Raw genomic sequence first — 10888 nt, 5'->3', positions numbered from 1 at the left:
CAACAGAACCACCTGGCCCCTGGCCCGCAAGGGGAGGTGTGACACCTGGACAAGTGGGAGGGGCGGTGCCTGCGCCCCCCGTCAGAGGAGCCACGCTGCCCTGGACCGAGGGTGCTGGCGCAGAGGCTGGCTGCTGCTCTTACACAGAGGAGCCTGAGTCAGCACCGGCTCCTTGCGGGCGGGTGGGAGAAGTTAGGGGCAAAGCGCCAAGCTGGCCCTGAAAGGGCAGCCTTGCCAAAGGAAGGTGTTCAGAAGTTGCCCGGTGCTATGGTCACGAGGGCCTTCCCTGCAGAGCGAGAGGGCTCCAGCCCAGGCCGGGGGCTGCGTCGGTTCCACTGCCACCTGCTGACCAGAGGAATACAGGAGGGCGGGAGGGTTTTGTTCAGCTGCTTCCTTTATTAGAAACAAGTGAGCTGTACCAAGCAGAACAACAATGCATTTGGCATTTCTCCCCCCACCCCGGAAATGGATGCCCCTCCCACAGCCTGGAGAAAAGCCAAGACAGAAAGGTGAAGCTTCCCACTTCCCTGTTTCTGGATGCGGCGCCCTGCCGGCAGGCAGTCAATATTCTTGCACTGAATTGAGTGAAATTTTCCCCACGGCCTCCCTAGGGACGGTCTGTTTGCAGGCCTGCCGTCACCTTGCAGTAGTAAACCACAGCCCTGGCTCTCCTCTGGTTCTGGGGCAGGCGGGCCAGGCCTCAAGAAGGCTGCCCCTGGGTGAGGAGGCACCGGCCAGAAATATGCTCCTGCCCACCCCCGCCTCCCCCGGCCTGGCGCCACCCTCTCCCGGGCTGTAGCTCTGTGAAGCTATCCAGGCCTCTGGGTCATCTTTGGGCAAAGAATTCAAGACACCCACCCTGGGCTTCAGCAAGTATGTGACGGCAGTTAGAAGGGAGCTGCAGGCAAGGCCTGAAATTTTCCATAAATTTTCCATAAACCTAGGTGTTGAAGTGGCTTGGTGTGGGCTGGCCTTCAAACCAGACGTCCGCGTCTTCGGAAGTGGGCACGCGTTGGGGAAACGAGCCCTATGGAGTAGACCTCAGTCGAGCTGAGGCCTCCTTTCTCCCCAGCTCTCTCCTTACAGAGACAGGAGGCCGTGGGAATGTGCCACAGGGTCAGGGGTCAAATGCAGAGTCAATCCAAAGGCAGGAGTAAACATCTGGAACATGGAGTCCGAGAGCCCAGCGCTGAAGGCAGAGGGCAAGGGCCACACCCGGGAAGCCCACCAAGAGCAGCTGCCCAAGGCAGGTCCCCACGGATGAGTATGGAGGCCCCGGGGCCTTTCCCTCGTTGGGTTCAAGCCAGCCACGGGCCCACCATCCTGCAAGGCCCCAAACCCCAAGCACTGGTTCTCTCTGAGCTCTCTGACCTGAAATCCTGGAAGGAGTTGAGTGAAGAACCCAGGGACTGTTTGGGCAAAAAGGAGACTAACAGCAGCCACCGAGCCGACTCCTGCAGACCTGGGCGGCGGCACTGAAGGCGGCAGGGTCCCTACCAGAAGACAACGGCAGAGTCCAAGGAGCAGTCGCAGGGTTTTGGAGGGAGACATTGGGACCTCTCCAGGAAATCTGTTTCTTCCAGAGCAGGCACGGGCCTCACAGTTTCCATTCCATGACTTCAGTCACCAAGGCAAAGCTCACTCCCGGCACTGTCGTGCACCTCAAATTTCAGAGGCAGCTCAGGCTGGGACCTGGCCCCGAGCTGACCAAGCCTGTGACAGGGAGCTTTTCCAAGTTCCAGGTCCTGCCCAAGGTAGGAGAGTTGGGCACTCTGTTCTCTGACATCCTTAGAAGCCTGCACAGGGCGGGCTGCTCTGGGCCTTGGGGTGCTGTGTGTCCGATGGCTGTGGGGCGAGCCCTGCCTCTCTGACTCCCGCCGTCTGTGGAATGCAGTGCACACCTTGCTAAGAACAGCAGCTTCTTTGGTCTGGGCATCTCGGAGTCAAGGAGTCAAAGGTCAGCCATGATCAGTGCCTGCAGTTTGCAGCACAGGGACGACAAGGAGAAGGGAGGCCCCTAGAGGCCTCTGATGAAAAGCCAATCAGCGGAGTTGCTGGCTCCAGCAGCCGTCTGCGGGAAGCTGGCAGCACCCCTGCGTGTGCAGGGGCAGCTCTGGGGACCCTGCAGAATCAGCCTCTGGCATATCTCACCAAAACCCACAGCCTGCAACACAGCCCTACGGGCCTGCGGGCTAAGGCTTCCTTCCCTCTACAAGTAGCTGAGAGGTGAAAGCAGCCAGGAAACCCCCCACCCCACACCATTTACCTCCTCCTAGAGCAAAAGTTACACACAAGCCTGGACATGGGTTGCTGCGGACAATTCACAGCCCAATCCTCCCCAAGCCACTTGGCTGAGCACAACTGAGGAATGCCTACACGACAGCCATGTGACCAGAGGCTCCGTTATTTTGGGGGCCACCGGCAGCATCAGCAACCACCACCACCACCACCACAAAAATCCACAAAACATCATCAGTGAAAACCAGACTCAGACAACGACAACAGGAAATCATTTCTGTCGCCAAGTCCAGATCGGCGTCTAACCACCACTCCTTGCCGCTACTCGCAGGCTGTGTGTCTTGGAAAGGAGCATGAGAGATGGCTAATGGGTTGGAAGGCACAGGCCAAGGGCTGGTGGCTGGAGGTCTGGGTATCATCGGCCCCACGCCATCCTTGCCCAACCACCCTGGGGGCATCAGGGTCCTCCTGGCTCTTTGCTCTAAGATGAGCTAAGCAGGATTTGCACTGATGTGGTCTCCACAACGATCCAGATGCTACAAGGAGGTCAAAGGTCCCCTTCAAACTGCCAGTCACCCCAGGCAGTGGAAAAACATAATCTCACAGGGGACTTATCCCCGTAACATAAGGTTGGCAACAGCTGGCTAATGAGCCCTGATTTAAAAATCAGCTGGCAGGATGACTTCCTACAGGGAGCAGGCCAAGAGGATTGGAAGAGGGACTTGATTCATGAAACCCGCTTCCACAGGTCATCCCCGCTGCCCAGGTTCAGGATGCAGAAAAGGTGTGGCCCCTGCAGGAAAACCTCCGAGTTGCGTCAGCCCCAGCCAGGACTCCACCTGCCATTCTAAGAGAGCCGAGCTCTCCCCAAAGCTTGCATGGCCCTTCCACCCCACCCCGCCTTCCCGAAGCCAATATTCCAGCTGATTCAGAGGGGAACTGGATAATGTTCCCCACATCCTCTTTCTCCTGCTCCCCCAAGAAAAGTCAACGCCTGCTTTCAGAAGGAAACAATTCACTGTACCAATCAATATGTTTGTCTGGCACTGGCCTGAGATTCTAATTTTGAGGAATGATTTGGATTCAGTTTTTCATTAGAGACCAAACATCCTTGTACATTTGGAACATGAAAGATATTTAAAATATTTATATATATATATATAATATATATATACTTTTATTATTCACCCGTTAATTCCATAATATGCCAATCACGAGCTAGTTTTCAGCAGTTACATTCCCTTGATCACGGCTGCATAATGATGTGATTAATTGGAAAACAGGGAGACCAGAGACATGGCCAGAGGTGACATCACGCAGCCTACGCCATTGCAATACAATCAAGTTCAGTGGCGGTTTGTAAAGCCAGTTCAGTTCTGGTCCCTTTGCCAGGGATTCTCACGTTTGTGAAAATTGGACCAACAAGTGGTGGGGCTCCATTTCCTGGTTTGAATTCTCAGTGGCTTTATCCAGAATCTCACTGGCAACCGGTTACTGTAACACCAGCCCAACCTAGGAAAGCCAAGGGGGAGAGGCAGAGTTGAGGTGACAGCTGTCCAAAGCCTCTCCCACTCCCCCGCCCAGTCCTGCAGACCAATGACTGGTGGAGCCCGCAGAGCGCCACCGTGCTGAGCGAGCAGGCCCACAGCGAGCCCGGGGCTCTCACCCAACCTCCTCTGATGCTTTACACATCAGATCTTTTAATGAAAGCAGCTGCGGCAGCCAGAGGAATACTGGGCACAAGGCTGCCCTCACCTGTCAGTCATCCCGTAAACGCCAGCTACCCCCATGGCCCTGAGCTGCCTTTTGGAGCTGGCGGAGGAGGAAGGGCCACACTGGGATAAGGGCAGCAGCCCAGCAGAGGAAAACCCCCTCAGGTCCTCAGACTCTCCCTTCCTGCCTGACCAGGGGCCCGCGACTCGCACAGTGTCCTGGGATGGTCCTGAAGCCCTGCCCCCAGTTGGATGAGGCAGCTCACCTGGTGGGAGGAGAGGCTGGAGACAACTTTCCTGCTTCTGCGTGGCTCTAGGGCCCATGCCCTCTGCCACCCTCACATCAGCTGCTGAAAGGAGAATACTGACCCTCCTAGTCTGGTCACCAGAGGGAGGGACTTTTCAAGGGCCCAGACTGATGCTGGATCCCAGACCCGAGGTCCTGGTTCCGTTGGAGACGCCAACTCCCTGACCCGCACAGGCCCAGCCGTGGGCCTGACTGCGAGGGAGCTCGGTGGGAGGTGGCACCTAGCACGTACGTACCTTCTCTGCCCCCATGCTGGGGCACTTCCAATTGTAAAGGTAATACTGTAGGTTGCCGTCCCCTATGCCAAACTTGAGCTTCTCCAGGAAGGTTTTGTTCTCCATGAGATCCAGTGCATTGAATACGTCAAACCCTTTCTGCATGGCGGCAGGGAGAGACAAGAACAGGTGAAGACAGGTGAAAGCTACCTCACCTTCCTGCCCTTTTCTATCATATCAAAACCATCCACAGGCGGCCAGGGGAGCAATCTTCCTTCAGAAGCTCCTGCTGCTTCCGTGTTACATCCAGACTCCGGCCAGCACCCCGCTCTCTGGTGGTGGTTCTTATGACGCTCTGAGCACCCTACCCGGCCTCTCCTCGGTGTGCGCTTGAGTACACACTTGTGTACTCAGTGTCCAGGCCACCGCTCCCACTGTTCCTTGTTACACTTCCCTGAAACACTCTCGTAATTTCCACAGCCCTCTCTGGAGACCAAGCCCTGAACCTTTTCCTCTGAAAAGCTGACTCCCACGAGCCACTGGGCATTTGCACTGCTCCCTCACTCCCTGACATTCCAACCCCGAGGCCTTTGTGCACCGAGGGATTTTACGACATTTGATATGCTGCTTTAAGGCTGCAACAGACACTTCCTAAATCTCACCAACTTGATCAGAAGCTCTCCCAGGGCAGCGACTGGCCTGTCATTGTTCAGCTGGCGCACAGTGGGCTGGGCCAGGCGCAGGCAGAACCCACGGGGCAGGACTGCCTGGAGACCTCTCCAGTGTAAGAGAAGCCCGGGCCCCTCCCCCCATGCTCTACTGTCAGCCGCTCCAATGACTCACCGCAACAGACACCAATCTCCCCATTCCCACACCGAGGAGGTCGTAAGGAGAACGCCTCTACTCCCCGAGCAGGCCTGGCTATTCAGGCTCCTTGGCAGTGCCTACCGTGAGAACAAAACTCACTGATATAAATCAGAAGGAGTTCAATGCCTTCACTTAGCGTGGACGCTCCTTGCTCCCTCCTAGTTTTGAGCTGCTGGCTGAAAAGTGCTAGGCTGGTGGAGCAGGAGGGGGAGGAGGCCTCAAAGCCCCCAGCCTGTGGGCAGCTACCTGCGAGCTGTGCGCACCACCACCCCACTGCCCCTTCCCTCTGATCTGCTCCTCACCATTTTGGCGAGAACGAGGGCGTCGCTCATGAGGTCTAGAAGAGGGGTCTGGGTGTGAACGTTGTAGAAAGAATAAGCAGCCTTTAGACTCTTGTGGGTCGGGTGATTCATGATGGTGGACGGAAGTGTATAAAAGCTCAGGAAATCGGTCACCTCACCGTTTGCATTCTGAAGGGAAGACAACAGAAGAAGGCAGTGTCACACAGGCACAGGGTTCCTGCAACCTGGGAATAAAATGTTTTCTACTGCACTCCACCACCCTCAGGCAGCTCTGCTGCTCTAGATGAACGGGTGGAAACTGAAACAGGATATGCAGGGAGGAGAAAACACATGGCCGAGGGAACTTGAGGACAGAGCGGGGAGGAAAATCCAGGCCGGGCTATGGGCTGAACCTGCCATGATCCTTCCCCGCCTGTGGTGACAGGGCCTTCTCACGGCTCCCAGGACCCAGCGCACCCGGCCGGCGCCAGACCAAGCGGGGACAGCCAGGGAGTCGAAGGCTCACCTGACCGAGAGAGGCTCAGCTCTCTTTACTGTGAGTCACCAGTGGGGGTGGGGGAGGGGGAGAGGAAGGGCTCACCTTAGCCAACGCAAGCTACAACTTCCTGTCTTTAGTGGGGACCAAGCACGGATGGTCAAGGAAGTCTAGGGTGCCAACACGCCCATCAATCGCTCTTCCGTCACCGAGGCTGGGGACGCCAGCCACTTAGGGAGGACGCCTCCCCGCCCACGGGGCAGAGGCCCAGAACACCCCTCCCCACTCACCTCCACCACAAAAGTGTCGATGATATTCTCCTGGGGGTAGAACCAGTGTTCCACCTCCTCTTGGCTCATGACTGGCGTGAGGTGAAACTGCTTCAGGTACTGGGTGAGGAGCTGGTGCACTACTGCAATGTCCTTCTTTTCCATTGGTCGCAGCCCAGCTGTCTTGGGAGTCTGGAAGAAAGAACCAGAGAGCATCAGACGTGCTGACCATGAGCACCTTGGCTCCCTCTCAAGTCCTACATGAACCAAAAACCACACACTGCTTCCCTTCCTACCCCGACCCTGAGTCTATCCACCCAGGCCCTCAAGAGAGACTCCTCAGTTATCCTAGGCAGCTCCCTCTCACCCACTGTCCACATCCACGCTGGCACAAGTCCTGCCCCTGCAGTGTCTTTGGCCCTTTCCCTCGTGGTTAAGGCTGCCATCCTTGACTAAGGCTGCGTCAATCTCTTACCCACATGGCCCAGGCCGGCTTCCTAAGAAAACACAGCCCGTCACACCCCTCCCTGTTCCAAACTCCCTAACACAGAACACAAGACCTTCCACCCTCGGGACCAGTGGCTGTTCCGGCTGTGATCTTCTGTCTCTCTAGCCCAGTGGCTCTCAACAGGAGCAATTTGTCCCCCAGGGGACATTTGACAATATTCAGAGACATTTTTGGTTGTCACAACTAGGGGGAGGGGTGCTATGGCATCCAGTGGGTAGAAGCCAGGGGTGCTGCTAAACATCCTACAACGCACAGGACGGTCTCCACGATGAAGAATTACCCAACCCAAAATGTCAATGGTGCCATGATGGAGAAACCCTGACCACCCCATGGATGTGCTGGGGCAGGCCCAGCCCGGTGCTACTCCTGGGCCTCAGTAAAGCCTTTCTTGGCCCCTCTCCTCCGAGCCTCACAACCTTTTCCCACTGAACTGCAGCTCATCTCTTCCTACACCACGCTCTCTCTCCTACAGACTTAGAGCACTTCACAGCCAGCCTCCCAGCCACAGGCACCATGGAACCCCGGGCCCAGCAGAGCCTACACTGGATGCCCGCCTTGCCTATCCACTTGGACACCACTACACCAGTACTGCCCCTGGCAGGACACTGCTACAAGTAAAATTCAGAAGAAAAGCACCGAACTCCCAGGATTTAATCTCATGCCAGAATCCCACCCCACAGCTGCTTCTCCTTAGAAAGTGCTTCAGTGGAATGAAGCCATGTGATACTCCGGAGTAAATACTGGGGCTGAGGGAACATTCCCAAAGGCTTAACACACAAAGGTGGGGTCAGCCGAATCTGAAATCAGGGTAGAGTTAGTTTATATACCTCAGTCACTGCCTGATACAACTGCTTCCTAATGCAGGAATTGCTTCTTTTTTTTTAAAGATTTTATATCATAGTTGATTAACAACGTTGTGTTAGTTTCAGGTGTACAGGAATTGCTTTTAAAACTGCAGTTCCAGGGGACTTCCCTGGTGGCGCAGTTGTTAAGAATCCACCTGCCAATGCAGGGGACATGGGTTCAAGCCCTGGTCCAGGAAGATCCCACATGCCATGGAGCAACTAAGCCCGTGCGCCACAACTACTGAGCCCTGGCACCGCAACTACTGAAGCCCGTGCACCTAGAGCCCATGCTCCGCAACAAGAGAAGCCACTGCAATGAGAAGCCCGCGCACTGCAACGAACAGTAGCCCCAGCTGGCCACAACTAAAGAAAGCCTGCGCACAGCAACGAAGACCCAAAGCAGCCAAAAATAAATAAGTAAATAAATAAATTTAAAACTGCAGTTCCAGGACCTCTAGCTGCCATAATTCCTTGCTAATCCTGATGTCTCTAGGGAACACTTAGTGACCTCGTATCTACATGGTAGCTCCCAAAGTGACACCTCAAATCCTGGACTGAAAAAGCAGCCATGCTGGGGTTCTCACCCACAGGCGGGGAGATCCAAAGACGTTCTTCCAGCTGCTACACTTTAAGAACGCTCTCCAGTGGCCCAAGGGGACACTCATCGTGGCGCCCTAATCTGGTTTCCCGGGCAGTGCCTAACTATGCTGCAGCGGGCTCTCAAAGCGGGACACTAATGACCCCAATCCAGGGGTGGATCAGCCCAATCCCAGGGCGATTAATCCAGTTTGGTGGCTGATGAGTCCAGGCGGGCAGCCCTCTGATCAGCAGGCATCCAATAACTGTGCTGACACTGCCCGGAAGAGCTCTGAGGGAAGAGAAGGGATTTTAAGATCCATTAGGCTCCTGAAGACAGGCACAACAGGAGAACAAGGAGCGTCTGTCTCACTGGCAAACTAGGCAAACCGAGGCCCAGAGGAGAAAACCAGCTCACTGCAGGCTGCCTAGTCCTTCGGTGGCAAAATCTGGGCGGGAGGATTGGGACTGGAAATCTGGGCTCCCCTCACAAACTCAAGCCACCTCTCCTCCACCTGACTTGGCAGAGGGAGCAGCAGATGCTCTGTGGCTCATTTCCGCTGGGTCCTGGGACGTGCTGCGTACCAGTGAGTGGATTCATCTCTCCATTATGCTTCACTTAGGCTAAAATTACACGGAATAGGTGTTCTCTGAGTCTGCCAACAGATGGCACAGAAACTAGCCCAGATGCAGGCTCAGGAGAACAGAGAAAGTCCAACTAAAATAAAAACCTTGCTACAGGCAACAGAACGACAGGATGGAAAGGCTAGGAATCTGGAAACTACGGGTTGAGTTGCCTTTCTGGTAAGAGAGCCCCCTCCCCCCGCCAGGCCCCGCTCCTTTCCTGCTGAGGGCGAGGCTTTCCTTGGCCTCCCTCCTGCCCCTGCCCAGGGCCCCGAAGCACCACTGGCCTCTGGCAGTCGGTAGAGCTTCATGGTGCGTTGCATGGTCATATTTCTGCTCAAGTGGGAGAACTTCACTTCAATCAGCTTCCGTGGGTTTAGGGACCGATGCCAGTACCTGTGGGGACACAAATGTCCTGTCCTCAGAGGACTATGGCAAATCTCATTAAAAGAACAACGGCGGGACTTCTCCGGTGGTGCAGTGGTTAAGACTCTGCACTCCCAATGCAGGCGGCCGGGTTTGATCCCTGTTCAGGGAACTAGATCCCACATGCACGCCACAACTAATAGTTTGCATGCCGCAACTAAGGAGCCCACGTGCCGCAACTAAGAACCAGCACAACCAAATAAATAAATACTAAAAAAAAAAAAAAAAAAAAAAAAAAGACAATGCCACGGGGATCTCAAGATGGCCGGCAGGTGGCGTAAGAGACCCATCGGGCCCCACTTGAGCCAGTGGCGTCACCCCAGATCTCCAACCTCCCCACAGCGAGTGCAGAGCGGCCACAGCGCTTCCCATATTTTCTTTGTCAAGTTCACAAGCCACTCCTCTGTAACAGTATTTGTCTGGGAACAGCGATCCCCACTCCTGGAATCAAGTCAATGGAAAAGACTTCTAGTTCTCTGAATGTTTAGCCTCTGCCTCCTCCTTTCCAGCATTTGTCTGGTGTTTTCACTTTTGAAGTTCTTAAGGCAAAGTATTCAATTGTTTCAAAGAACTTTCGAAGGCAGAGGTTGTGCTTGGTGCACACAGGGATCAGACATGCTCTCTTCGGCCCACATAATATTCAAAACAAAATTGGGCCAACCATTTAAAACTTTAGGACATTTACCATAAAAATCCAGACTTGGCCTCATCCTTAAAAACGAGAACAAAACCCCAGCAGACTGACCCCCACCATTTCCAAATGGAAGGAATCAGGGGGAGCTAAGAAAGCCTAACCCCTTTGGGCAGGGCACGCACTGTGCAGGCTGCTGTTCCTACAGCCTCCCCGTCACTCCCCTGTGTGCCCCACCCGGCTCCAGTGGGCACCACCACCCACCTTATCAGACACCAGAGCAGCGAGATGCTCTTGGGCACATGCTGAGGGGCAGAACTGTGACTCACGGTGACACAAGCTCCTCAACTAGAGCAGGCATGTCGCTAGGACCTTGCAAAGAAGAGATTTTTTACCTGCAGGTGCCAACAGGCTTTGGTAATACCACCCCGGCAGTGTAAACAGCTTGGAAGATGCCCTCCAGGTGCACCCGCCGGGTTATCTCACGGATCAGGACTGGAGCCACCCTCTTGGAACGTAGCTTCTTGTGGACACACAGGAAGTTGATCTCCACCATCTTCTTCTCTCTGAAGAGGGAGGAAAAAACTCAGGGACAAGGCTTTTAACAGGCAAGGTAATCCCGTCCAGCACGTGGAGCGCCCCGCAGGGACCGGGGCCCTCAGCACAGGCTCGTGTTCTGCCTCTGCCTGCACTCAGCAGTCGGGACTAGGACGCCCTCCTACCGCCCTGCTCTGCTGCACCAGGCAAGGGGCCCACTCTCTACAGACTCTACCTCCAAAGGTAAGTGGGACTCAAGCAAACTCCTTTATTTAAGGCACCACAGCATCTCCCTGGTGAAGCCCCAATAGTAGGCTGGTGGGGTCCCACCTTTAGCCGTCAGGAACCCCACAGAG

At 55.2% G+C, this 10888-nt stretch overlaps 1 protein-coding gene across 1 annotated transcript in view; it reads right to left on the bottom strand.

The window, feature by feature from the left end:
- Window positions 1-376: 376 nt before the first annotated feature.
- Window positions 377-10888, bottom strand: part of NMT1 (N-myristoyltransferase 1) — a 33304-nt gene continuing 22792 nt past the window's right edge. Inside the window, exons 7-12 of the mRNA XM_059906973.1 lie at window positions 10391-10561; window positions 9226-9334; window positions 6407-6577; window positions 5642-5809; window positions 4494-4631; window positions 377-3750 (exon numbers count right to left, since the gene is read on the bottom strand). Coding sequence (XP_059762956.1) covers window positions 3730-3750; window positions 4494-4631; window positions 5642-5809; window positions 6407-6577; window positions 9226-9334; window positions 10391-10561 — 778 coding nt within the window. The 3' untranslated portion in view covers window positions 377-3729. The remainder of the gene's footprint in view (window positions 3751-4493; window positions 4632-5641; window positions 5810-6406; window positions 6578-9225; window positions 9335-10390; window positions 10562-10888) is intronic.

This window comes from Balaenoptera ricei, chromosome 20 (assembly GCF_028023285.1).
Source record: "Balaenoptera ricei isolate mBalRic1 chromosome 20, mBalRic1.hap2, whole genome shotgun sequence".
NCBI classification, from domain to species: domain Eukaryota; kingdom Metazoa; phylum Chordata; class Mammalia; order Artiodactyla; family Balaenopteridae; genus Balaenoptera; species Balaenoptera ricei.
The sequence above is the reverse complement of the archived record's forward strand: the minus strand, read 5'-3'. Positions and strand labels throughout refer to the sequence as shown.